Source organism: Nyctibius grandis, chromosome 28 (assembly GCF_013368605.1).
Source record: "Nyctibius grandis isolate bNycGra1 chromosome 28, bNycGra1.pri, whole genome shotgun sequence".
NCBI lineage: Eukaryota > Metazoa > Chordata > Aves > Nyctibiiformes > Nyctibiidae > Nyctibius > Nyctibius grandis.
Window position 1 is genome coordinate 2,517,623 of NC_090685.1, and position 27,704 is coordinate 2,545,326.

A 27,704-nucleotide genomic window follows, 5' to 3' on the forward strand; every position below is an offset into this window, starting at 1 on the left:
TCCCCATCCCTCACCCCTCCTGCGGTCGGGCTGGGGCTGCCTGCCCGGCGTCCCTGGCAGTGTTTTACCCTTTCGCTCTTTTCATGTGTATTTATTTCCCCCCCCAAGACAGTCTCTGTGCTGCCCAGGGGAGAAGCGGGGTACTCCCAGCAGTGCCCATGGGAGCTGCGTTCAGGGGTGGCTCCCTGGGGGAGCACTGGTCAGGCTGCAGCTCTCAGCCCTCCTCGCACCCAGCTCCTCTTCCTCCCCATGCTCCTCTTCCTCCTGGCTCTGAGGACAGGCTGAGGCCCAGCCAGGACCGGCTGGAGGACATGGCTCTGGCCAGCTGTGGCACCCCCGTGCCTGGGATGCCAGAGCCACCCTGGGCCAGCAGTGACTGCCCAGGGAGCTGGGCTGCCTGGTGTGGACTGGGAAGAGTGTTTTATAGAAAAAAAAGGAGGCTAATGAAGTATTGCTGGCAGGGTGTGCCTGATCTGGCCCTGGCCATGCCAGCAGCAGCTGTGAGACGGGATTTGTGCTCACCCAGCTGTGCCCATGGCTGTGCACGTCCCCCAATAAACACTGCCCACCTCCTGGGGAAGGCGAGTGCGGTAACAGCTCTGTTGCTTCATCCTGCAGCTCCATGAACATAAACCAGAGGTGGCACCGACAGCGCGGAGCAAGCGCTGCCCAGGGCAAGGGGGGCTGGGCAGGGCAGCGAGTGCCTGCGGGGAAATGCCTCCTGGCAGGGAAAAACCCCGCCGGCCTCGCACCCGTCTGTCCCTGACACCCACCGTGGGTCCCCTGCCTCACCACAGGTGCCTGCACCCCCAGCCCTCGCTCACCTGGGTACCTGCACCCCCACCGAGCCCTCCAACCTCTTTTCCCGCTCCCCAGCAACGTTAATTCAACTGTTTATTCTTCCCCAGTTCCTGGGTGCAGTAATTAAAATGCAATTAATCAGTGGCTGAAGGGCAATGGGTGCAGCTGTTTCCTGGGGACACTGGACACAAGCTGTGCTGGGCACGTCCCGCACAGCACCATGCAGGGTGGGCTGGGGTGCTCCCTCTGCCCTGGCAGGAGCTCCCCGGGGGCTCCCTGGGTTTGGGGTGCAGGGTGAGGGGACCCGGAGCGCTCGGCAGAGATGGGATCAGGAAACCCTTCGTTAGCAGACTGGGGGCAGCTGCTGCCAGCTCAGCCAGGCCCTGGCCACCCCTTCCCCAGCAGACTCAGCCTGACCCCGTTCCCACATGGGACATGTCCTCCCACTGCCTGATTATTTACCTAATTATCAATAACTGGTAATTTCCCCAGCCAAAGTTATTTGCTGCCAGCACAGGCGGGTGGTGGCAGCTCCAGCTGCGGGGCCCCCAGCTCTGCAGGGCCAGGGGCCATGTCCCCCCCAGAGCAGCGTGCAAGGGGCCATGGGGAAGGGCTGAGCCATGCTGGGGCGGGGGGGGTCAGCGATGGGGTCCCAGGGCAGCTGCAACTGCCAGAGCTGCAGCAGGCACCAGGACCTCCATGATGGGCTGCAGGGCTGGGGGCTGCAGGGCTGGGGGGCTGCAGGGCCGGGGGCTGCAGGGCCAGCCCCACCCCATGCTGGCCGTGACAGCACCTTGCGGGCTCTGCTGTGCTCAAATTAAAACCACCTCTCGGAAAAGAACACGTTTAAATCTGACCTCAAGGCAAACCCTGGCAGCAGCCCGGGCACCGCAGCGAACCTCTGCTCCTTCTGCGAGAGGAACGGGGAGGTGGGTGGTGAATAGAGTCTTTTTATTGACTACTTCGGAGTAGAACAAACTAAATACATCTGTAACAGTTTGGGTTCCTTTATACAGTACATTAAATAAGTTATGCACAGGAATGAAGTAACAAATTTCTATTACAGACTTAAATGTCAGAAAAAAAAAAAAATAAAAACCTCAACCCAACACGTCTTTCCCGTCCGAATTTCACATTTATCATTCCATGTTTAAAAAAAACCAAACCAAAAAGAAGCAATTGCTCTAATCATGACTGTTAGTAGTTCATTCATTTACACCGGGGTTAATTTTAGTACACGGCCATCAAAGTTGCATGAGAATTATGGAAGACAAACCTATTTACAAGCAATTCCTTCCAGCCCTGCCCTTCTCCCCGCACCCGCCCTCGCAGCACCGCTGACCCCGGCACACGGCCCGGGCCGCAGTCAGGGCCGGCACCTCGGACCAGGCGTTATTGACCTGCGGCAGCTCCGAACTGGCACGTGTCCCGTCGGGGCAGGAAAGCCCTTACAGCCCCTGGGCGAGGAGTGGGGTGCAAGGGCAGCCTTTGCTGCTCCTCCCCGCTCGACACAGCCTCCTCCTCCTCCACGCCACAGACCTGGGCACAGCAAAAATTTTTAAGCTTTGCAGCAGTGGAGCCGCTTCCCAGGGCCTTGGCGATGGGCACAGCTGTAGTTTGGGGCTGACCCCACCTCCTCCATCTCTCCTGGGTGGCCCCTTCCCCGGGCCACTGCTGCGGGTCAGGGTGGCTCAAGTGCCACCCCAGCCCAGCAGCACGGCGTGTCCTGCTCGGCTCCCAGCAGCCCTGGCCGCGCAGAGGGCTCTGCCGCAGCCCCGAGCCCTGGCACAGCGCCGGGGGGACGCTCCCACCCACCCCTCAGAGCTGTCTTGAACACCAGGTGACATTGTGGCTTTTTTTGGAAAACAAAACCTTGCAGACGTGGGAATCACCCGCTCCATCCCACGCCAGCCGCTTCCCTAAGGGACAAAGCTGGTGCAGCACGTCGCTCGTTGGGCCCGGGCAGGCAGCAGCCAGCTCCACCCCTGCCCCTCACTGCCGATTCACTACATCCCTATTCTTTGCCTCCAATTGAAAAAGCGATCAAAAATAATTTGGGAATTACTCGCCCCATTGGGCTCCAGCCGAGCAATCGTACACACACAGTCACGGAAACGCGGCTTCGCTGAACAGACGGTTTTCTGGAGCCCGTTCGTGGGCAGCGTGGGGGGTCAGTGCGGCTCCCCCAGGGGCACGTGCCCATCCCTCCCTGGGCTGCGCCTCTGACCACCTCCACGAAGCATCTGAGATGAGCCCCACTGTGCCCTGGGTCAGTGACCATCGTGGCGTTTGCATGGCTGGCTCCCTCCTTCCACGCCAGGGCAGGGCCAAGGGCTCGCCCCAGGCTGCCCACGGCATCCCCGCCGGACCTGCGCCTTCAGGACGGTTTCCGAAGGCTGGACGAGGCGGTGGGGGCTGCGCTTCCCTGGAGCAGCACCACAGGAGCCCCCCGGGGCCGGGGGGTAAGAACCGACGCAGGACACCCAGTCCTGCCTATTTTAACAGTTTGACCGACGCATGTGGAGAGAACAGACTATAAACAACCCATCACCAATGCGTGAGGATCTCTAGGGTTAAAAACAGTGACTCCCAAACCAACTTCCATGCAGTGAAAAAACCCACACTTCCTGCATAGCAAAACAATGGTACCACGTGGAAAGGGCAACAACCGCCTGCAACGATCCAGATTTGCTCTGCGCTTTCCCCCAGCAAAGGTCCCACCCAGGGCAACGTGCAACTGTCTTGTCCCGTCACAGAATGGGATTAAAACCATCCCAAGTGCCCAGCCATACTTCCCTGGTACTGACGTTTGGTTCAGAGCAGACGAATCCTCTCCTCCCCCTCCGCATCCATCAGCTGCCAGCGTGCAGGCAGGAGAAGAGACGAGGGCTCGGCTTTTGCCGTTGCGCTCGAGGATGAGATGCTCCTGGCTGGGAAATGGGCTCCGTCTGTTCACAGCAACAACCGGCCACCGCGGCCGTCTGAGACACCGCTGCCTGCGGGCGAGGCGAAACCGGAGGTGTATTCTGGAAGCAGGGGAGCTGCAGGGGGAGGTGGCTCAGACACCTCAGGAGAGGAGCCTGCGCAGGTTTGACCCATGAGGACAGGGCTCAGCGTCTCCTGCGTGCGCCAGCAGCGCTCGCCCCCGAGTCCAGGTGCCCCCGAGCGAGTGCCCGGCCTCTCCCAGGTCCCAGATGATGCTCCGGTGCCCTCCTGCAGAGAGACGGGCACGGAGGCACCCGGGCAAGGCCGGCCCCAGTTCTTCATGAGCCACGAGAACGAGATGGCAGAGCCCGAAGGTCGGCGCTCGAGGAGGTGCTGCGGGTGTGTCCAACGTGTCAAGTGATGCAAGTTGTTGTGGGGGTTTTTTTTCAGCTTTAAAAAAAAAACCAGGGAAACGAATCAAATGGGCTGAACCAAAACTTCCCCTTTAGAGTCCATTCGTGTCGATTGCTGTCACGGATGCTGGGGTGGAGGAGCGGGAGGTGGTCGCCGAAGTCTTCTCGAGGGCTGGGCTGGGCACGCCGTCGAGGCTCTTGGCGGCTGCCGCTCGGCCCGTGGGCAGAGCCAGCGGCTTGCTCTGGCCGTGCAGGCCTTGGCCGCAGATCCGGTGGTGCCTCTCCCAGTCCTTGTGCTGGCAGAAGGAGCCGCAGTACCGGGCGATGTTGCAGCCGCTGCACGTCTCGCTGGCTTTGCGACCGCAGTTCCAGCAACTCTGCAAGACCAAAGACGCCACACGCTTGAGAACGGGTTTGGTTTCCAAGAGCTGCAGGATGGTGCTGACTCGGCAGCTCTGGAGAGGACTGTTCATCCCCCTCTGGCCCAGATTTAGTAATATTAAAACGAACGATCCATTAATTCCTGCTATTTCACGGCGCTTTGCCAAGGGTACTAACCCCTGCTCCTCTGCTCTGCCCAAACCCGCCTGCCAGACTGCACCAGTCACGTCCTCTCCCCTAGATCCACCCAAATGCAGAGAGGAAACAACAGGCGAGGACTAACAAACACGCTGCAGATGCTGCTATTCAGTCTTTTTATTTCCCATTTTAAGCAGCCCTATTTTGGTATCGCTCCCAGCCAAGTGCTCTCCGCGGGGATTACAGCGTGCTGCGCGGGCACCGTTCGCTCTGCACCCTGCCTGGCTGCACAAGAGGTCGGAGCAGGCTAATTTGGAAAAGAAAAAGCTCATTTGAAAGCTTCCCAGGCAGGTGGAAGCACTGCCAGAGCCCGAGCTTCAATCTGGAAGCAGAGCACAGCCCCTCCGGCCGCCGGGAGAGGTGTCAGCTGGTGGCTTTACGGCTGCCACCGCTTCCTTGGGAGCGGGGGGCAAGGGGCCAGCGCCGGGAGCTGCGGCTGCAGCTGCTCCGGGAGGGGAGAGGGCGGATTCGCTTTCCTGCAGCTGGACCCGGGTGTTAGCGGCTGCGTACTGGGGAGGGCAAGTTCAGCTGCGGAAAAGCAGCCCCTGCCAGTGCCCCCCTCTAATCCTGCCCCACCGGGCAGCCCTCTGCAGCCACAGGCAAAGAGCTGTCGGAGCTGGAAGGGGGGTGGTGGGAGATGCCGGCCTGTGTGGGACAGCCTGTGGTGAGGAAGGGCAGCGGGATTCCCCGCTCCCGGGGTCTGCACCGGAGCCACCAGCTCCTGGCGATGATTTAGGGGCTGGCAGCAAAGGGCCAAGGCGAGCTGGTCGGGAGCGAGCTGCTCCAGAGCCAGCGTGTCCCCGAGGCTCCTCGGTCTGCCAGGACCCGCGCCCAAAACAAACCCCTTACCGAAGCCTGCGGTAACTCTTGGAAAACTGGGTCACCCCTTTACAGCTGTTTACACTTCAAGCGGTGTTTTTAAACCGCATTTCAAGGTTACACCCGTGCCCGAGTACGTGACAGCTTTTCAGAGTGGCCTTGAGAGCAGGGCTCTGGGGCCTGCACGGGAGTGTGATGGTGGGGTGACGCTCAGTCACCCCCGGGGGCCTGCACGGCTCCTCGGGAGGGCCGGAGCAGGAGGACACCTATGGAGACAGGCTGAGAGAGCTGGGGCTGTTCAGCCTGGGGAAGAGAAGGCTCCGGGGAGACCTTCCAGCACCTTCCAGTACCTGAAGGGGCTACAGGAAAGCTGGAGAGGGGCTTTTTACAAGGGCATGGAGTGACAGGACGAGGGGGAACGGTTTTAAACTGAAAGAGGGGAGATTGACATTAGATATTAGGAAGAAATTCTTTCCTATGAGGGTGGTGAGACCCTGGCCCAGGTTGCCCAGAGAAGCTGTGGCTGCCCCCTCCCTGGCAATGTTCAAGGCCAGGTTGGATGGGGCTTGGAGCAACGTGGTCTGGTGGAAGGTGTCCCTGCCTGTGGCAGGGGGTTGGAACTAGATGGGCTTTAAGGTCCCTTCCAACCCAAACCAGTCTGTGATTCTACGACACTCCTCTGATATTCCCCTACAGAGCAGTCATTGCAGTTTCATTTCTTCCATGGCTTCCTGAGCAGTTCCACCCACTCCCATCATGTGTTTACTGACTGGTGCATTCAACCTTCAGTGATTTCACTGGGAAATATCAGAGTACAGACACACTGCTCTGTAATAACACCTCGTGTTTACATGGGTCCTACCGTGCGTGGGCACCCTGTCACCAGGGCTTTCCACGCCCCGGTCAGCGGGTGAATGGCATCGGACTTGCTGCCTGCACAGTCCCTGCGGACATCCCAACTCCACGTTCCCATCAGATTTTTGCTTGGCAGAAACAGAGGCAAAGCCTCTGCTCTTGCACTTGTGCAGAGAAAATAAAACAAGCAGCAAACCGCCCGTGGCTGGGCTGTGGTGGTGCAGGAATTAACCGTGCAGTTCTCCTTGCCCAGCCCAGCTCAGCTCTCCAAAGGTTAACGAAGTGACCTTCCAGTTAAGGAACAGTGAAGGGAATTAATGATTGAGGAGTAGAAAGAAATTCTCTACGAGACACCCATTGAACCGGTGTCACTGGCTATGACAAACTGAGTCATCTCTTCTTTCCAACGTGCAAATGTTCCATCAGGTGTTAACGAGGCTTTGTGACTTACTTAGGCTGATTCCCCTGCCAGCAAAAGCAGAAGGGTTTTTTTTCAGGGTATCAATTTATCCCTTCAGTTATTGATTGAAGAGAGATTTTTAGAAGGGAAAAGGGACAGGGGACCTGCAGGCTGCGAGTCACTGCCAGGCAGGACCTGGAGACTTTGTGAGTCTTTGGAAGTCCCTTCCCAGGATGTCCCCTGGCACCTCAGAATCACAGAACCGTTTTGGTTGGAAAGGACCTATAAGATGATCGAGTCCAGCCGTTCACCCAGCACTGCCAAGCCCACCACTAACCCATGTCCCTCAGCACCACATCTACTCATTTTTTAAACCCCTCCAGGGATGGTGACTCCACCACTGCCCTGGGCAGCCTGTTCCAATGCCTGATCACCCTTTCAGTGAACCTTACCTCCGTAGACTCCTCCTGTTCGTTTATCACCAAGAAAGCATCCTCGGTGGCCTGACGCTTGGCGTCCGCGATGGTCTGCTCCATCCGAGCCCTCTCGGAGGCGATCATCTCAAACGCCTTCTGCTCAGCCTCCGCCACTGCTTTCTGCACCTCCGACATGGCCTGGCGCTTCACCTCGTTCACGGCTTCTTCTGGAAGAAAAGAGCAGCTTCACCCACCTGCCTGAGGAGCGGGGCGAGCCTCTGAGAGGGGACAGAGACGTCGGGACGTGGCTGCGTGCTGCCTGCGGCTGGGACACCCACGGGCGGGGGGTTGAGGTGACACAGTCAGCACCAGCACCACGACCGCTCCTGGGAGCGGTGGGGCCGGGCTCAGCCCCACGGGATCCCCACAGTGGCATCGTACAGCAGGAGCAGAGCCCTGCGGAGAACCCAGGCCAGGGGCACTGGTGCCACCTGCAGCATCTGTTCACCTCAACCGCGCTGGCAGCGTCCCTCGCCGAGGTCACCACCAAACACTTACCAGCTTTTTTCCATATCTCTTCGGTGACGTAGCCCGTTCCCGACCTGCTGCCGAACTCCCGCAACGAGTCTGTTGGAATAAGGGACACAGGACAGGTTGGCAAAGCCTCGGCTCACCTGACTGCTGCACAAGTGCCCTGTGGTACCTGGGTACATCATGGGGCAGGGCAGAGTTCACCAGCTGAAACTCAAAGCAGAGGATTCCTACAGTTAAAGCCATTCATCAAACACTCAGATGATACATTATAACATTTAATTAGTGCCTTGCATAATTTATGACACTGTATAACCCATTTCCACCTCCTGGTACTCTATAACAACAGGCAATGCTTATAAACACACGCCATCACACATCTGCACTGCCCAGCGACTTTGAGCATCCATCTATATGACCCAAAGTTTACATTAGAGGCAGCACTTCCCACTCCTGGGGGCAATTCCAAGGCTTGAACTGATGGACAAACTGTCCTGCAAGACCTCTTACGGCGAGAGGAGTAGACGTTCCCCCACAGGCCTGCGAAGAGCCTACATGACAGCTGGGAACCTGAACACAGGCTGCAGCCACACAGGGAGGCTGGGCAGAAGCCTCGTCCTCTGTTCTAGCTGCATTCCCTTTTTTAGAAAGCTTCAGAGTAACTTTTGAAGGGTCAGAACAAAAATTGATTCGTGTCAAAGGCTGGTGGGGGAAAAAAGCGCTCCAGGAAGGCGGTGGGGTTATTTAAGCCTGCGGTGCACCCGGGGATGCTTCTTGATGTTCATCTGCACCTTCTCGCAACAGCAATGGAGCTTGAAAAATTCGCCCTAGGTCCCAGGAGGGGAGAAAGCATCAACAACATTCCCAATTTATATACCAAAAAAATGAAATCACCTTTAACAAGACGGGGCTGTAAGTGCATTAGTCGTGATGTGCCTAAACAGAGCAGGGCTAAGAGCTGGCTGTGCTCGCCAGGCCGTCCCGCGCGCCCAGCCGCCCCCACGCTGCTCCGCGGTTACGGCTGGGGCCGCGGGCGCTGGGCTCCTCGCAGGAGGATTCACCCTTTGTTTTGTACACAGACAAGCTGAATATATATCAAATTGAGATGTTTAGTTTGACATTTATTCTTGTTGTTAGACAACAACCATTTTTATTATCAAATGGTAAAGGTTTTTTTTTTTTCTCCAGCATTTGATTTGCAGCATATTTGTTTGGATGGAAATTAGAATTACACCCAAATGAATAACATCAGCATTTTAGACTTGTTTTTTGTATCGGGTCAAACCCCCGCGTACTGGAGGGGAAAAACCAGTCAGCTTTAATAAAGTTAAGTTGACTCACGATACAAAAATAGAATTAATAACTCAGGTAGTAGCTCTCACACTTACAGCAGTCTTTGGTATTTTTAGGATTAGCAGACCTTGACATTTAAAATCCTTTAGGCAAAACAGACTGGAAGGGGAAGAGGGGTGGAACCAACCACCTCTCCTGCCTTTTTACCCCCCGGGTTCTCAGCTGTGGATGAGCTTGGCTCGGTTTGGTCAGCAAATGCAGCTCGGTGACAAGGCAGACGCCCTTCTCCTGGCGCCAGCAGAAGCTGCTGGTGCCCGAAGGTGCCTTCAGAAGCAAATGCTGCTTCCAGGAGCTCACCCAGGAGCTTCCACGTGTCCGATGAGTCGTCTCTCTTCAAAGCTTTGAGAACAGTTATGCGCTGCTTAAATACTTAATTTATACTAGAATTTGAATATATTACCATCCCTTTGTGCCCAATATAGCTCTGTCATAATGAGACACCTACTCGAGGGCCTGGCCCGGGACGCGCAGGCCTCGCTTACCGCTGCCGATGGAGTCGGCGCTGCCGGGGCTGTGCTGCCGGGAGAGGAGCTCGCCGCCCGCCTTCCGCGGCTCCGCCGGCTCGCTGCAGCGCCGCTTCCAGTAGTTGAGCTCCTCCCGGTCGGCCTCCTGGCAGCGCCGCAGCACGGCCATCGAGCGCCGCGTCTTCTCCACCATCTCCATGATGCAGTTCAGCGCCTGCAGGGAGGAACGTGGCTTCAGTCTCGCTCATGAGGTCGCCTCCCGAATTTCTCATCGGAGGGACCACCCCAGGAAGGTGAAACATGAGGTCATCTCACAGGAACAGGCTCTCAGCACAGTAGTTTGGATGATGCAGTATCCAAACAGGCAGGGATGCAGCAGCAGGTGGGAAGGAGGTGGTGACACCTGCACCGTAAGGCTTTGGTCACCACAGGAGGTGGCTAAACACCTTCAGGCCACGCTCCTAAAGGTGGAGGGGGAAAAACCCCACCGCTTTCCTATGGGAATAGGGTGCCCATGCAAGGGTTGGCTGTGATCCTGGTGCCAGCTCTCCATAGCCACATCCCAACTCGCAAATATTCACCTATGAGGCCTCTACTCCACCCCTCACACCCTTCCCCTCAAAAAAACCCATCAGCTTTAGAGCACAAGCAAGCACAAGGCCTCTGCATTTATCATCAAAGCTGAATTTCAGTCCCATCCCTTTGGGGAAAACTCTGCAGCGAACTGCTTGGCTGGGCAGCCTTGCTCAGAGAGAAAAAGCCAACTGCAGCAAGCCTGCCACAAGGACCAGGTCCTGCGGCGGTGCGTAGCTGGGGCCCATAACAGGCTGGACCTCAGGGGAAAAAAGGCTTTGAAATAAATAATAATGGGTTTAGTTATTTCATAAGCTCCATACCCTTACTGCACATAGCACATCTGCATGCTTGTCGGTCCAGTGCTGGCCAGGGCCGTGGCAGAAAAGACCCATGTGGGGACAAGGTTGGGCTTGGTTGCTCAGCCAGCCAGGGCAGCACATGGCCATGCTCTGCAGGAGAAGCTCCCCAGCTCCAGACACTTTGTCCAGAGTGATTTTGGCTTCCACTGACCATGGGCAGAGAAAACCTGCCAGGAAAGTGCTACTGCTCCTGTCTGCCCTCCCCACCACCCACCTTCTTGTGGTGGCTTGGTCCTCCACCAGTCACTAGGAAAGCCTGGATATGGTATCAACAACAAGAAAATCACAAATTGGAGCCGGTGGAACACTGGGTTGCTGCGTCCCACAGAGCTTCCCAGCCCTCCTGCCGTTCCTTACGTGATCGAGATGCTTCCACTCGTCAGCCCACTCTCTCTCCGTCAAGCGGTGGTCCACCAGCTCGTCCTGGTACCCTCCATTCAAACCTGCAACAAACCACAGCCAGAAGAGGGATTAGATGGACCGAGTGCTTTCAGTGCTGGAGTGGGAAGGTGGCCCCAAAGTGATAATAGAGAGCTGTATTTCCAGTTACATATAGCTGGGATTTTAAAAGACATCTCAAGGAGGTGGCTCTACAGGGGCAATTCCAACAACCTTGTCTATGTCACTGTTTTGGAAGTGCTACAATCCACTCACGGGTCAGGACTGGACCTGCTCGGGGAGCTGGCTCCCTTAGTATAAACCCACAGGAGCTCAGGGGCTGTGAGTCAGGCTGCCCTGCTGGAACCGCAGCGTGCACCTCCCACACACCCCTGGGGAGAAACGGGGCGGGGGGCCGGGCTCTGCTCTCCTGCTTTAGTGATCTCAGAAAAGTTACTTTCTATTTCCCTGCCCTCCATTCTCGTCTGCTGGGTTGGCTACACTCAACTCACACACCAGGCCCTTCCTCCTCATCCTCAGTGGCTCCAGCCCTCACACATATACAGGGAAATCTCTCTCTCTGTTGGAGCGAGTCCAGAGGAGGCCACGGAGATGCTCAGAGGGCTGGAGCACCTCTGCTCTGGAGACAGGCTGAAAGAGCTGGAGCTGTTCAGCCTGGAGAAGAGAAGGCTCCGGGGACACCTTCTAGCACCTTCCAGTGCCTGAAGGGGCTACAGGAAAGCGGGAGAGGGGCTTTTGACAGGGGCACATAGTGATAGGACAAGGGGGATGGTTTTAAACTGAAAGAGGGGAGATTGACATTAGATATTAGGAAGAAATTCTTCCCTGTGAGGGTGGTGAGACTCTGGCCCAGGTTGCCCCCTGTAGCTGCCCCCTCCCTGGCAGTGTTCAAGGCCAGGCTGGATTGGGCTTGGAGCAACCTGGTCTGGTGGAAGGTGTCCCTACCTGTGGCAGGGGGGGTGGAACTAGATGGTCTTTAAGGTTCCTTCCAACCCAAACCAGTCTGTGGTTCTATGAAATACAAACTCTCAGTCCTCTCATTTTTAACCTCCCATGGTCAGCTGTTTTCTCCGAATTCCCTGCTGAGGACATGCCCAGCATTACACAGCTCTGGGTGCCAGTGGCCAAGCAGGGACCAACGCCGAAGCTCAACCACTGGACCTCACAGCTCCTACAACTAAAGCCCTCTGGGCTTTCTCACCAAGACCGCCGTGCCTGTCCCGAATCTCTCTGTGCTCCAACATCTTGCCGGGGTCCCTGTAGAGGTGGGAAGTCGCGATATCTTCCAAGGTGTAGTGCTGGAGGGGCGGTGGGGTGGGGTGGAACTGCCCCCCCGGGTTCATGAGGGCGATGGTCAGGGCAGGGCTGTGCCGGGGCGCGGGGCTGATGGTGCACACCCTCTTGGCCGGAGGCTCCGTCGGCAGCAGCTCCCTCTCGAAGCTGCTGTCTTCCCTTCTGCAACCACACCAGCAGAGAGAGGTATTCGTTAGCGCCGCATAAATGCACTCGGAAAGGGGAAGATGCAGATTTCGAAGCAGCAGAGTTTGGGCAGGGATGATTTTACTGGGGGGTAAAGGCAAGGAGCTAAACCAAACATGGCAACTTGTGAACTAATCCATGAAATGACCCTGTCACAGAAACAGCTCAAGATGCCCGAGTGTCGTGATTCATCTTTCTGAGCATGACCAATTAAAATTTCACACTTTTTATAAATTTGAAGCATGCTCCACATAATTACATAACAACCTTTAACTTGGAATAAAAAGTGGTGAAAATGAACCGCATCCTTCCCAGGCCTGACCGTGCCTCCGCTTGCTGCCCGGGGAGGTGGAGAAGCGCTCAGCTCTCCAGCTCAGGCTTTTCAGTGCTACCCAGCAAGTCCCTCTGGGACAGAACCTGCCTGGAAGAGGATCCCAACCTGAATTCGCAGTGCAGGAGGAGCAAACATCGGTCTTATTAACAGCCAGAATAGCTGTTGGGAGTGATAAGATGCTACGGTTTAGCCCTGGATGCTGCTTGAAGCTTTGACAGCAGCACAGTTAAACCAAAAGTCACGACTTCGAGAACCTGGCAGAGCGACGAAAGCTGTTTGTACCTGTCTGGACTGTGCCTCTTCCCATTGCCGTTCACCTCGATGAGCAGCTCGGAGGAGTCGGCGGGGGACGCGGTGTTGGTGTTCAGCAGGATGTGCTCGTGCTGCGCCAGGTACTGGGAGGGCGTCTGCTTGGCAGCGCGGGCGCAGTGCAGCAGCTCTCTCTGCAGCAGCGGGAGGTTGGCCTGGAAAACAAGCGCAGGTCTGGCTCACGCAGGCTGCGGGCAGCCGTTTCCAGAAGGTTGGCTCTACGTGTAACCCCTCAGAGCAGTAACACCGAGCGCCTGCGGCCCCCACTCAGGCTCCCCCAGCTCCTGGTGTCTGCACTGCCAGATTTATCCGTATTTTCTCGAGGGCTGAGGATGACCTGACATCGGTGCACGCGAAAACCAAGTGTCGCGGGAAGCGCTCTGTGCTTCCAGCACCTCACCACCCCGACACGCTCCGTGTGCCAGCGCTCCAAATATTCTAGAACTGAACGTTTGCAAACAAGGCTATAGGATCAGAAGGTGCTGAGCGGGGCTTGGTTTGTCTCCTTTACCCTAACACACAAGCAGACATATGTGGCACTCGCTCTAACGTTAGCATTCCACACGCCAGCCCCACATGGCCACCGCTACGGTCTGTGCAGTCTGTCTTGGCCGTCACCAGAGCTGCCGTGGTGCTTGGAGCGACAGCTTTCGCAGCAGTGACACGCTGCCAAGCGGCACAGACCGGTGCACGGCGCGTCGGCAAGCCCCACCAGCTCCCTGTCACCTTCAGAAAGGGGATGACAAACGGCCGGAGGGGGAAGTTCGTCGCCTCTTGCAGCTTGCAGTGAAATTCCTCGATTGTCACCGTTGAGTTCTGGGAAGAGAAATTAAGAAATGAAATGACAACTTGCTCTTATTTTTAGACACGTGGGAAACAGCTCCAAATGAACAGAACTGGAACGGAGACTGCATCTGCCACTACAGGCCCGACAGTGTTTGCATCGGATCCTGCCTAACGCAGCCAAAAAGACTCGGGCCAACAGAGCAGAAATGCTGCACTAGGCGAGGGGTGAACGCTGAGCACAGCCAGGCACTGCCTGGCCCAGCAGCCTCCCAGCTCTGGGGCTGGGAGGCAGGGACGGGCTCCAGGAGGCAGCAGGACGCAGCTGGCATCTCCTGCACCCTGGCCAAGGGGCCTAGGGCAGGCTGGGGGGAGCCAGACAGGGATTCCAGCTGCTCAGAGCTGCACGTCTTCCTCTCCTCCTTCCTTCCTTTCAGCTCATCTCACCTCAAAAGGACCTGGGGGTGTTGGTCGATGGCTGGCTGAAAATGAGCCAGGAGTGTGCCCAGGTGGCCAACAAGGCCAACAGCATCCTGGCTTGTATCAGCACTAGTGTGGCCAGCAGGACTAGGGCAGGGATCGTCCCCCTGTACTTGGCACTGGTGAGGCCGCACCTCAAATCCTGTGTTCAGTTTTGGGCCCCTCACTACAAGAAAGACGTTGAGGTGCTGGAGCGAGTCCAGAGAAGGGCAACGAAGGTGGTGAAGGGGCTGGAGCACAAGTGTGATGAGGAGCGGCTGAGGGACCTGGGGGGGTTTAGTGTGGAGAAGAGGAGGCTGAGGGGAGACCTGATCGCTCTCTACAACTGCCTGAAAGGAGGGTGTAGTGAGGGGGGTGTTGGTCTCTTCTCCCAGGTAACAAGTGATAGGATGAGAGAAAATAGCCTCAAGTTGCACCAGGGGAGGTTTAGATTGGAGATCAGGGAAAATTTCTTCACTGAAAGGGTTGTCAAGCATTGGAACAGGCTGCCCAGGGCAGTGGTGGAGTCCCCATCCCTGGAGGGATTTAAAAGCTGTGTAGATGTGGTGCTGAGGGACATGGTCTAGTGGTGGACTTGTCAGTGCTGGGTTACTGGTTGGACTTGATGATCTTAAAGGTCCTTTCCAACCAAAACGATTCTATGATTCTATGATCTAATCCATCCACCATCCACGAAGTCGCCACCCGCCCACTGCTCACCCCACTAGCACAGCCCTCCCCTGGCCCAACCTTGCATTCCCCCGTGGCCGTTTCGGCTGGGAGCTCCCCGGGACAAGCAGCACTTGATAACCTGCACATACAAAGTTCATCCCTGCAGCAATTACCGCAATCAGTGGTGAGAGCGACAGTCAGAGGAACCTGGACAGCTTATCCTTTCCCTTCCAAAAGGGTAAGCTAAGACACTACCCTACACCCATGGAAATCCATCCGCCTGCCTTTTGAAGGGTGTTTTCAGCTCTCAATGGCTGCAAAAGGGCACGAGGACACACAGGCGCTGTTTATGCATACAGGCACCACCACCAAGCCCAGCTCTCGCAAATCCAAGGGTGGGAGCGCAGAAGGGCAGAAGGTGCATACAAGTTATTTACCAAGCCCCTTTCCTGTAGCTGCACCTTCAAACAAAGACTCGACGCCTCTGGTAATGTGGGCAAATACGCATTCACACAAAGCAGCAGCACACCAGAAGCCCAGACCTCCTCTTTTACAACAGCAGCCTTCCCACCCTCTGCAGACCTTGGCAAGCGTCAGCCGTGCTGTGCTAGTGGGCTTGTTTAAGACATGCAGGAGCAGCCCATAAAGAGGAAAAAACCCTTTAAATACATCTCGTGTTCACTGCTGCGCATCATAAATGAAACCTCTGAAGCCCCATGGTATTGTCTGCACGCGTGAGAGCAGAGAAGCCCTAACAGCTTTCCAGAGCGAGTCCCTGCTGTCGCCAGGACCCAGTTCCCAACTGGCACCCCTGCTTTTTCCATCACCCCTGGCTGCCTCGCCGAGCAAAGCAGCATTGAGTTTGAGCACACCAAAGCCAGGACAGCACTACCGAAGCAGTGGCTGGAACTGGCATTTCTCTGCTTGGAAGCAGATCAGAGGTAAACTGATCCACGGTCAGGGTCACGAGCAAGAAAACACTTCCCCACTACAAACTACAGGCTCTGAATTGTGGGAGCAGCTTCATTTACAAGGAGATGGAGAAGCCCAGCACAGCCCGTGGCTTCCAGCGAGCCCATGGAACCAGACCTGTGGCCTTTATAGAAAAGCTTAGTCCAAATCCTTCCAGGCTTTCCTAAGTTCAGCTGCACCCAAGCTCACGCCAAAGCCACAAACAGCTTTTTGAAACCCACTGAAGACAAGAAAAAAAATATAAAGTCAGCAACTTTAGCAGAAAGCATAAACATGAGTCTTGCTCAGTCAACAGCTCTGCTTCTAACGACGCAACACAAAATACTGTGTAACGTGGGCAGGCGCTGGCTGCCGGGCCCCCCTCGCCAGAGCGGGCTGGCACACGCCAAGTGGCCCAGCGCGGCGTGCAGGGCTTACCACCAAGGCCAGGACGAGGGTCCGGACCTTCTCCCCGATCTCTGGCGAAATGTCGTTGCCAAACTGCTGCAGGGTGGTGAGGAAACGCTTCAGCTTGCTGAGCTGCCGGGCACCACACGTGGCTGGGAGCTGCTGGTTGGTCAGCGAGGAGGAGGAGGAGGAGGAAGGCCCGTTGCTAAACCGCTGGGGTGGGGATGGTGCCCCGTTCAGCGTCGGGGGGGAATGGTTTATTCCGTTGGGCACTGCAAATGGGAGACAGAAATGTTACTGAGCATTGGATGGGCACGTCCCCGCGGTCTGGTGGTTAAGAGGATCCATCTTCCACCCAAGAGCCCGCTGCTGGTGATTAACTGCTGCCAGCAAACAGAGCCAGGACAGGGGCTACGGCCAGAGCAGGGCCCATACGCCATGCCGGAGGGCACCCAGCCACGGAGCCAGTCACCAGCAACGTGCATGCCTTCTCCTCGACCTTCCCCTGAGCCCCTGGGGATGCTCCGCAGCCCCTGGCACACGGGAACCACCCACCCACAGGGGTTTTCCTTATGGGATGGCTCAGGGGTGATTTACACCACAATCAGTGACTTCCCTGGCATTTCTCTCCTCTGCCAGCCTCTGCCCAGCGAGCTCCATGTCCAGGGCCGTCACACACCGCAGGGTGAGGGCTCACACCCCCATCCGCATTCGAGGCAGCCCGGGAGGACACGGGGTCAGGCTGCGGCAGGGCGAGCTGTGCTGTACGCTCAGCCGGAGGAATTAACTGTGCTCTAGCTCGAAGTTTACAGCCCTCGGCACGAATTACCCATCGGCGTTTTCTGGTCTGCGTCAGGCCAAAAATTTACACCGGGTGATCCAACGATCCTTCCCAGCCCCGTCGTTTACAGTAACTCATCAGTGCTCATTACAGCCGGGTCCTGCAGCAGACACGGCAGCTCAGGTGCCTCCAGCTCGCCCCGAGGAGGGCTGCCAGCACCCTGCCCCGCAGCACCCACCCGCACCCCGTACCTCCCCGGGGACTGACAGGGAGTTTCACAAACACGGCTGGTTTTTTTCCAATCTGGTCCCTCCTGTAAGCGGTGAGTGTCGAAACAGACCGAAGGGCTGGAAGTTTGGGAACTTGGCAAGTGATTAGAATGAATTGTTGACATCCCCGCGCCACCGTTGTGCAATGTAAAGCCCTGTCTGAAGAGCAGCTGCGCGCTTGGGGCCCCAGCTCAGCATAAACCCAGAATTTTAGAGGTGAAAAGTACAGCAACGTAAATATAGTTTTAGCTGATCCACCGGGTTATCCTTAAAAGTCCAGCCCTGAATCCCTTATGGATGCAAGCGCTGAAGAGAAGGCCACAAGCTATAGAAACCATTTCAAATGACGGCGTTCGGAGGAGAAGCACTGAAGCCACCCGGCAGAGCCGCCCTTCGCACGCAGGGCAGGGGAAGGTGCGCGCGGTGATGGAGCAGCAACTTGCAAAAAAAAGATGCCAAAGTTTCTGCTGCAGCTTCGTGAGGATCATACCAAAGCCTCATGACCCCAGTGAGGGTTTTTCGGAGAAGGCAGGAGGTACTTGAACAGTTAAACCACTCTGGGGCACGCCAGGGTCGGAGGCTGGAAAGGCTCCACACACCTGGACCTGCTGTGGTGAGCATGGGAGTGAAGCCGAGAAGATTAACCAGAGTCAGTTACGATGCAAGGGAAAGATAAGGCTAAAGAGACCATCAAAGGTGGTTCCTGCTAAGCAAGGGGTGACAGGCTCTTTGGGGGCATAACAAAGATGTATCCTTTCGCAGACAGGGAGATGATGAAATGAAGGTGAAGGCCAGGATTGAGAGGATTATCCTGGGCTGCATCCCCAGCAGCGTGGCCAGCAGGGCGAGGGAGGGGACTCTGCCCCTCTGCTCCGCTCTCATGAGACCCCCCCCTGCAGTGCTGCGTCCAGCTCTGGGGCTCCCAACAGAAGAAGGACACGGAGCTGTTGGAGCGAGTCCAGAGGAGGCCACGAAGATGCTCAGAGGGCTGGAGCCCCTCTGCTATGGAGACAGGCTGAGAGAGGTGGGGCTGTTCAGCCTGGAGAAGAGAAGGCTCCGGGGAGACCTTCTAGCACCTTCCAGTCCCTGAAGGGGCTACAGGAAAGCTGGAGAGGGGCTTTTTACAAGGGCACATAGTGATAGGACAAGGGGGAACGGTTTTAAACTGAAAGAGGGGAGATTGAGATGAGATATGAGGAAGAAATTCTTTGCTGTGAGGGTGGTGAGACACTGGCCCAGGTTGCCCAGAGAAGCTGTGGCTGCCCCCTCCCTGGCAGTGTTCAAGGGCAGGTTGGATGGGGCTTGGAGCAACCTGGTCTGGTGGAAGGTGTCCCTGCCCGTGGCAGGGGGTTGGAACTAGATGGTCTTTAAGGTTCCTTCCAACCCAAACCAGTCTATGATTCTACGATGAAATGAAGGTGAAGGCCAGGATTGAGAGGATGGAGGAGCTCATGCCTTTTGGTATGGAGCAATGCAGCCTGAAAAACTCCTGTCCACATCGGCTTCCCCAAAGCAGCAAAGGAACAGAGACGTCCTGCAGAGATGGCACGTACCTGCAGGGTTAGCTACCAGCTATCCTGGGTCAGCTACTCAGCAAATGCAGAGCTATGTGAAATCCAAGGCTTCTGGCAATTACTCATAACAAGTATTTAATTCGCAACAAAAGTGTCTAAACAGGGGGGAAAGCCACCCAGAGCAGCTCCTCTCGAACAGCAGAGGACCGTGCAGCTCCGCACTCTCCAGTGGCTGTGACCGAGGCGCTTTACCCCCTTCTCTATTTCGCTTCCTCTTATCCTTTCAAATGAAAGACTGGGGAGAGCAACAGGCTCTATTTATACCCCGGGAGAAGTGGGGCTGTGCGACCCGCCCGGCGGCCAGGGACTGCGGGGGACCCTCGGGGGAGGCTGCCGAGGGTGGGAGCGGCAGACGTTGGTGGGCTCAGGGGATGCCACGGAAGCGGAGCGGGCTGGGTCGGGGCTGCCGTTAGGCGCAGCCCCCGTAACCGCTCTCTGGGTTTTCAGGCTCACCCTGCCTGACCCTCCTGCACCCGGCGCTACCGCAGGGCGCCGGCAGTTAATCTGATCCCGCGCGTCGCCGGGATCTGCTCCGCCACAGACCCCGGGGCCGGGCTGGCACCTCTATTTCCTGGTGAGGGGACAGCGCTGAAGCAAGTGGGGTGGCATACTGAGACTGGGGGATGACTGGTTTGGGGAGAGGAGGATGCTAAATTACTGGGAACACAAAAGTCATCGTCTGGGGATACTCTGTTAAATTCTGCCTTAGGTCCTCAACAGTCAAAGGCTTTCGCTGTTTCTCCAACCCTTTTGTTAGCAATCCACAGGCAGGCATACTTCTCCTTCAGCATACTCCTCCTCACCTGCCCAAGCCATGGGCTTTTACAGGGCAGGACACACACCCACTGACTCTGACCAAGACCCTTTGGTGCAACTGAGAAGTAAAAAAGCAAGAATGAACTTCACCACAGGTTGCATCTCTCATCTCTCCTGGAAAGAGGCAATTAAGTAAGTCATCTGCAATCAGCAGATTCAGGCTCCTTGGCCCTTAACAGCACGCCGAGCAACCTCATTGGAAAAATTAATTTCTGTCACTTTGCTAATGGTCTTTTTCTGCCTGAGCAAAAGGAGAGCCATTAAAAACCCCTCAGCGCATAAAGACGGGGACAACGTGTCTGGCGGGATAACCCGGCGGTTAGTGCTCTTGCCAGCATCATGCAATACATTAGTGTGTGTGTCCTGGGAGAGGCTGGATTGTAAATCTCCGAAATCCACTGCCAGTGTGAAACTGTGAGATATCCCAGACACCATCACAGACAGCAAAGCAATGCAGAACCAGTCAGGGAGATGCTCAGTGCCAGGGAAAAGAGGTGAGGACAGCCTGGAAAATACATATGTGCCACGTGCGGGGGTCAGATAACTCCATGCCCAACAAAGTAAAGCGGCTTTGCTCTGGAACTATGCTTTTTAAAAGACACTAAATGGCTTAAATGTTGTCTAAGGGAGAAAAAAAAACCCCACAAAACTCTTTCTAGGCTATAAGAAAAGGCTGTATGTCCATTCTGTCCATGGAGTCACCTCTGAGCAAAACCCTGCTAGAAGAAGTGGGTGTGAGGCTGCGCTATGGCTGGGCAGGACCAGGATCGACTGGGGCTTAATGGGAAAGATACAAAGAGAAGGTGGAGAAAAGAGAATCTGGATGGACAGCAAGGAATTTCCAAGGCTGGGAAATTAAAAAAAAAGGAAAAATTTCTAATCTCAGCTGTGGAAATGCTGTCTGCAAAGCGAGATACAGCAGAGCAGGAATTAACTCCTCCAAAAGATACGGTGAGAAGCCTGGCTCTTGGCTTGTTTGAAGCTGACCTGATAAAAGACTTCAATTTCTTAAGGAGTTTACGGCGGAAAGCAAGGCTGCACCTGCAAAGGGAAGGACTCAAGGCAGCACCGGGGGAGCAAGGTAGGAGCAGGCAGGGGTGTAGGGGGGATTACAGACCCTGTTACACGTCCTGCATACGTAGCAGGACAGCAGGAAAGCCCCAGTCCCCCCTTCCCAACAGCCGAGCCGCGTGGCTAATGCTTGCCATGCCGGCGGGCAGCCCTGGCCGATGGCCGAGACATCCCTGGTGACTTCTACAAGCAGAGCCTTTCCTCCCGGCTAAAGCTGGTCCCCGGGATGAGCAGCGTTACTGGGGTCTTACGTGCAGTCGGGGTGAAGGAGACCGGCCGGGGGCCACCGGGGTTCACGGGGGGCAGCGGCGGCATGTTGGGAGGAGAGGACCTGGACTGTATCTTCACTTCCACGGGCGATCCGGGCATCACTGGCACCCTCTTCTCACCAGCAACTGTACGAAGAGAAGGTGGTAAAGCTTAGTGACAGTCACGGACAAGCACCTCCCCGCCCAGCACACGAAGTACAGTTGCAAGGGTGAAGATGGGAGGCGAGGGGGGAAGTCACGCAAGGCTCCCACGCTGCAGCGGGTGTCCCGAGATGCTGCCAGGCAGGCTCAGGATGATACCTGTGTTCACCATCCCAGTCTCTCGACCACATCTTCTCACCCCTCCTGCCTCAAGATGCTTCCTCAAAGTATTCCTGCCTGTTTGCTTTGCTTTTCCCCCATGTAAGATCCCCCGCGATACTCCCCAGGCGTGCCCTCACTAGCACGGGGTGCTGAGGTGTCACCTCCAGCCCTGCTCCCCAACCAGCAAAACCACACTCCGAAGCAACCCCTTTGGCAAACAGCCCTCTGACCGGTTTTATACGTTTCCTTTTTTTAAAAACACAGCAAAAAACTCAAAATGAAACGATCCTGCACCTCCTCACACCGGGGTTGTCCTCGCTGCCCAGCGCAGCCTCACATGCACCCTGCGTCCACACTGCCTGGCCCCGAGATGGCCTCTCTGGAGGAATCACCACCTCTCTCAGAGCCATGAGACAGGTAACCTGGTTTTTGGGTGGGTGCTGGCCCGGCGTGCAGGGAGCTGTGCCAGCGAGCGACTGAAACGGTCACAGGGCTGTAAAGATGAGCTGACATCAGCTATTCACGCCCTCTCTCCTGCACGCAGTGTCTAACACAACCTCAGCTCATGCTGCAGCTTCTTCTTCAGCCTCTGAGGGTCCCTCCTGTGGACCCAGGCTCTGGTGGGACGTCCCAGCTCAGCTGAACCCTGGCCACACTCCTGGTCCCAGTGGCTAAAATCAGCCTCAAAAGGCATCCTTGGGGGGAAACGAGAGAAGAAGAGGGAATATGTGCTTATGCCAGCCTTGGGGGTTTGGGGGATTCTGGGGAGGGCTGGTTTTGGTTTTCCGTTTTTTTAAATCCAGACAGCTCAGCAGCCAAAGCCTGAGCATCTCCAAAGCACAGCTCCCATGGGAGCCACCACCACCCCAGGGGTTCTGCACATGGCTGCAGAGCTTGTGACCCTGGACAATGCGATGGTCACTGCTCCCTGCTCCTCAAGCTGCCGCTCGCCCCGTTCAATTAGCTCGCTAATGAGCTGGGACCGTGCTCCAGCATGGCCCTGCACAGGAACATCAACGGGTTCCCAGCGCGCCCATCTCCACCCAAAATACAGCACGTGCACAGGGACTCTGTGCCGCCCAGGACGGGTCCTGATGCCTCTTTTAGCCACTGAGGAAAGGTATTAAAGCTCATGCTCTGATCTCATCGAATTACAGTACAATCTGATTTTTAATCCACAGTTTTTACAAGTATCTACCAGCTGTAAGAAATTCAGCTTTCAAGTTCTGGCAAAGCCATTAAACGCTGGATTCCCGTAAAACGGAGAAGCACTGAATGGATGGCAAAGCTTTGCACTGACACACAACCACAAAACCTCTTACTTCGCAATTCCTGACAACAAAAACGCTGCTTTCGAGAGCTGAGAAGACACGAACTGGCATCTCAGCCCTTCGTGCCGCTGGCCTGGAACCTGCTCCGGGAGCACCAGCACCTGCGCTGCCACACGCACCAGGCACGAGCTGGCTCGTTTATTTTCCTTATGGCAAGTCATCGTTAACACCAGCAAGGTAACAAATGAAGTTCGTTATTCCTAGTGGGGTTATTTTTTGCTGTTTGCAGGGGGAGCAGAGTGAATACACGCTGAACATCCATGTTTTCCTGCCCTTTCAGTGCAGCTGGAACAACTGGGGTGGTGGGGCTGGAATCACTATAAAACCTGCGCCCACAATACTTCCATGGCAGCAACTTTGTGTCTTTATTTATTTAAGCCTGCTGTAAAAAAGGAAAATTTCTCAGCTTTCCTTCCTGAACAAAGAGGGGAGATACCGAAGTCATGGGAAACTTCTATGAATTTTAACGTATAATAACCATATTAATAGAATATTGCAAACTACTACTCACATACTTTTGGTCCAGCTTTCATACGATGTAACACTGATGTACAGACTCTCCCTGTCATATCCATGCACGAATATGATGTTCAATTGACGAACTATACATTGATGTAGGAAGAGGACATCATTCATGCATGTAGGTCCCTATTCCAGCAGGTGAGTTTATTGGCAAGAGCAGGAGGAGACAAACCCCTGCCTTTCCTCCCCCTTGAAATAAACGCAGAGAGCAGGTTTTGTGCATTAAGTTAGGGGTGTTCCTACCACAAAACTCTGAGTTCACTCACCCGGGCAGGGAAGGGAGATGTTGCTACATGACCCAATTTTTTTCAATCCAAACAGCACTAATTGTGCCTACCCAGCACTCGGTGCCAGCTGCCTGATGGCCGTCAGGGGACGGAAACCTGTTTGCTCAGAATATGGGAATAACTGCAAAACCGTGAGCTCGCACACAAGAACCACGACCTGTTTGCACATTGTGCAGGGACAGGAACACGAGGTGTGGCTCATGCTCCTCTCTGCAAGCTCCCTGCTCGCCTCTGCGCCTGCCCAGCTCCAGGCGCGTCACGGAGAGCATCGCATCGCTCCGCCTGCAGCAAGCCCTTTCCTATCACACACCCCAAATATCAACGTGTTGCCACCCGCCTGCCCCATTTGACCTTCTTCACCCCCTTCCTATGAAACCCTCTTCTCCAGGCGTACATGGACAGCCTGATATTGTCATGCTCTGGAGAGACACAGAGCGTGAAACTAATTCTTAAGGTTTTTCCTCTTTCCTCCTAAAATGCTCCTAGGGAATATAAAAAAAGCAGAATTAATTTGGTTAATTTACAAGTGGGGGGAAAAAAAAGTCACACGGAATGTACAACCCCCAAATAAAACCAGCTACTGCTGGGCTACTGCACGAGACACCAAACCAAAGCCCATGAGAAGCCACCACCACCTTCTTTACTGAGCTCCCTCCGACAGACAAGAAGCTAACAGGATCGTTAAATCTACAAGCTTCCTGTTAATGACCTGGGGCATCTATAAATGCAGATAAAAAACACCTTTCTAAAACTCCTCATTTTTAGTCTAAACACATCAATTTAATGAGAGTCATGTGAGCAAAGCAGACTGCCAACAAGGACTTGAGTCAGCCTCGAGTTGACCTGGGTCTAAAAATGAGCCTGTGAAATAGTCCCTGGAGAAACGCTGCCCTCCTCCTCTCTTTCTTCCACATTTCACTGTTCACAAATATTTACCTGCTCACCAATGGCAACATTTCAGCGCCGCCTCCAGATACACAGAGAGGACGCTGAGATGCTCCTCAAAACACCTGGAAGTCACTCCACCGTATCAGTCATCTGAAATCATGCCAGAGTCAAATGCCATAACAGATTTTGGGATGATGCTCCAGGAAGAATAACTTTTGTCAATGACTGAATACTCCAAGCGTCAGAGCAGGACACCTACCTCAACTGGAAACACTGGGTTGTTTTCCTTCAAAAACTCTCCTTCCAAACCCTACCTGGACTTAGAAACATTTACAAATGTTATGTCGTTATTTTTCAAGCGGTGCCTGCAGGACACAGATTGAACGTGTTTATGGCACAACACTTTTGCTGTCAAGCTGCCAAACATCAAGGCTTTGCAGCGACACGTGCTCAACTTCGCACCCAGGACCTGCAAAGGTTACCCAGGGAAAGAGGCAGCAGCGACGCAGCCACCCGGCCGGGTGGGAAAGCTGCCTTGAACGCGCTGGAGTTTCACATGGGAAGACGATTCACTCGGAGCAAAACGAAACCCAGTCACGGAGATGCTGTTTTAGTCTTGGCTGGATGCAAGAATTTCATCTTCTCCAAAAGCCGACGAAGCCTGAAGAGCAGATTTCACAGCGATTTCAGACGCTGCAGAGCTGCCGCCTGGGTAAGGACAGCTGCAGGCACGGATCAGGTCGTGCTGCGTGCCCTATATACGTGTGTCCCATTTAAGGAGCCCAGGTGTGCAAGAGACCAGCGAGCCCCAGCGCTTTGAATACACCTGAACCCCTTCATCCCTCTGCTCTCCAGCGACACGCCGAAAGGCCCCGGTTTTATCTGACTCGCCGCACTGTCGGTACATACCCTGTTTCTTTTGCTGCTCCAGTTCTCATCCTAGCGTAACAAATTAAAAAGGAGCATATGTTAAGATTAAGTGCAGCTGACGACTTTCCTTTCTGGAGAGGAGAAAGAGCTAAGTGAGATAACAGGACACCACACCAACCTGGTCTAGTGGAAGGTGTCCCTGCCCGTGGCAGGGGGGTTGGAACTAGCTGGTCTTTAAGGTCCCTTCCAACCCAAACCAGCCTGTGATTCTGTGATTCTAAGTAGGAGAAAACCTGGGGTTCTCAACTGGTCCTTGGAGAAGTCCCACCCCTGCGCTCCCGGGGGACAGAGGCTCCAGCTCTCCAACGCAGCAGCACATTTTAGAGGGGGCAGTTTCAACACCCACTCAATTTCATCATATTTGTTTTCTTTAAAGAACTCTTCCATCTATGGTGTTTAGTACAACGAGAGTGTTGCTGTGACAGGTAACCTCTGAAGAATGGCTAGCATTTACTCACGTTGTAAACTGTATAAAGGAGCTGCTTTATTCATCTCTTCGTGCCTGTGGGTTTGTGAAACGGGAAAAGGCACAAGAAAAAGAAATAGTGACAAATTAGGGCGTATCTGAAGCACACTGGAATTTAAATTAATCCTTAAATGTCTTTGGCAATTAGAGAATAAACTAAGCAATGGAAAAGAAAGAAAAACACCATGTGAAGAAAACTGGATGTTACCTTCCCCCAAAAAGCAAGATAAGGAACCAGGGAAGAGAGCCACGAATAACAGACATGAACGGTCTCCTCCCCATCCACTTCCCAAAGTTCAAAACATAGTACCAACAGACGGCAGAATAATACCAGGATGGGAGATGTTTATTTATTAACAGAAAGCAGACCATGAACCTGTCTCACATCCTTGCTGGGGCCACGACTCCTGGGTTGCATCTCCCACAGGCACAGCGGCGTTTTGAAGAGGTGATGGGCAGTTACGAAGCGCCCGAGGCTGTTGGTGCCCCGCTCTGCAGAGTGATGCTCAAGAGAAGGCCTTGATCCAGCTCTGACAGCGGAGCCGTGGGCTCGCCGAGAGCAAGGGAAGAGAGAAAGAGCCACGGCTATGGTGCAGAAAACATGGATGCTTCATACAGATTTACACCGTAGCATCTGCGTGGCCATAATTTAATACCATCCAGCAACCCCTACGAGGGAACACACGGAGTACGTGCAGGCTCTTGCACCCTGCTTTCAGCTCAAGACCTTTCCTCCTCCCTCATGGGAAATGGATTTAAGTGTGTGGCTGGGTGTTTGGAGGGCATGTACACCACGAACATTGATATCTTCAAGCCATTATTGACACAGTGTAGGATTTCCCTTGGTTCACTGTCACCAGAGTTAAGAAGGAAGGAGGAACCTGCCTGGCCTGGAAGTGACTTTGTAGATCTCCTTTATAAAGAAGCTGCACGGAGTCTGAACTGCTTCTCACCCACCTGTTTGCCAGACTCGAGCACTCCAGCTTAACATGCTTCAGCTTTTTGTAGAAGTCAAAACACAAAACTTGTTGGAAGAAATAAGAGAAAAGCACATTAAACATGAGACAGCACCGCATGACTGGCAGTTACACACAGGCAGGGGTTTGCTTTTCCCCTTTTGGAGTTTGCAGGATGGAGAGAGCAGCCTCAAAAACTAGACCTTGCCAACAAGGCTCTGACCACTAAGTGGTTAGATTGAAAGTCTATAAATCAACAAATTTTGGGTTTAGTTGATGTCTTTTGAACAAAAGACTGTACAAGGGCTTGCCTTGTGGTTCAGAGTCTGAGGAGTGAAAGCACGTAACGGTTTCATACGGAAAGAAGAGGTTTAATCAGAGCAGATGTTTCCGACTTTCATCTAGAACAGGCAGAATATGCTCATAACCTAAAAAGTTCCTCCTCACCTCAAAAATTAGGAGACCACAATTCATACTTTCCTCTTGAGAGCAAGGGACTGGAGAATTGTCCCAGTAAGAGCATCCAAGGTTAAGGCTGGCAGGAGAAATCCTTTGGTCTCCCAGGTGCCAGGTCTGAGCTCACTACGCAGGCTCGTCCTGGAGCCAACGGACAGACGGACACCTCCAAAGGCGATTCAGCCCATCCCAAAACATTCACCAAAGCAAGGGAGCTAAGCCACACTCCAGAGGCACCTCTCTTTCCACTGGCCCTACCACCTCAGATGACCACTCAGTCTAGAGGCACGAATTATACATCGCCTACAAGTCAGCAAGAAGAACCCTTGCTACAAACAGTCCTTTGAGCCAGAGGCTCGTTTCCCCACCGTTTACACGGTTAAGAGTCTCCAGCTTAAGACAAAGCAATGCAAAGCACGTCTAAACAGATAAAGAGACCATTTGAAAGAGGAAAGTAAAGGAAGGCCACATGTCAGTGCCCTCTCTGGTGGCTGGCAGGT

The 27,704-nt window shown here is 54.8% G+C and overlaps 1 protein-coding gene across 2 annotated transcripts in view; it reads right to left on the reverse strand.

Moving 5' to 3' along the window:
- Window positions 1-1,735: 1,735 nt before the first annotated feature.
- Window positions 1,736-27,704, reverse strand: part of CBFA2T2 (CBFA2/RUNX1 partner transcriptional co-repressor 2) — a 67,567-nt gene continuing 41,598 nt past the window's right edge. The window contains exons 2-11 of one of the 2 annotated variants that reach the window (XM_068419684.1): window positions 21,048-21,191; window positions 16,316-16,557; window positions 13,739-13,828; window positions 12,986-13,167; window positions 12,092-12,345; window positions 10,849-10,934; window positions 9,575-9,770; window positions 7,767-7,835; window positions 7,245-7,432; window positions 1,736-4,516 (exon numbers count right to left, since the gene is read on the reverse strand). In XM_068419684.1, coding sequence (XP_068275785.1) covers window positions 4,232-4,516; window positions 7,245-7,432; window positions 7,767-7,835; window positions 9,575-9,770; window positions 10,849-10,934; window positions 12,092-12,345; window positions 12,986-13,167; window positions 13,739-13,828; window positions 16,316-16,557; window positions 21,048-21,191 — 1,736 coding nt within the window. In that variant the 3' untranslated portion in view covers window positions 1,736-4,231. Of the gene's footprint in view, window positions 4,517-7,244; window positions 7,436-7,766; window positions 7,836-9,574; window positions 9,771-10,848; window positions 10,935-12,091; window positions 12,346-12,985; window positions 13,168-13,738; window positions 13,829-16,315; window positions 16,558-21,047; window positions 21,192-27,704 lie in introns of both variants that reach the window. The other variant, XM_068419683.1, reaches the window with a different exon arrangement.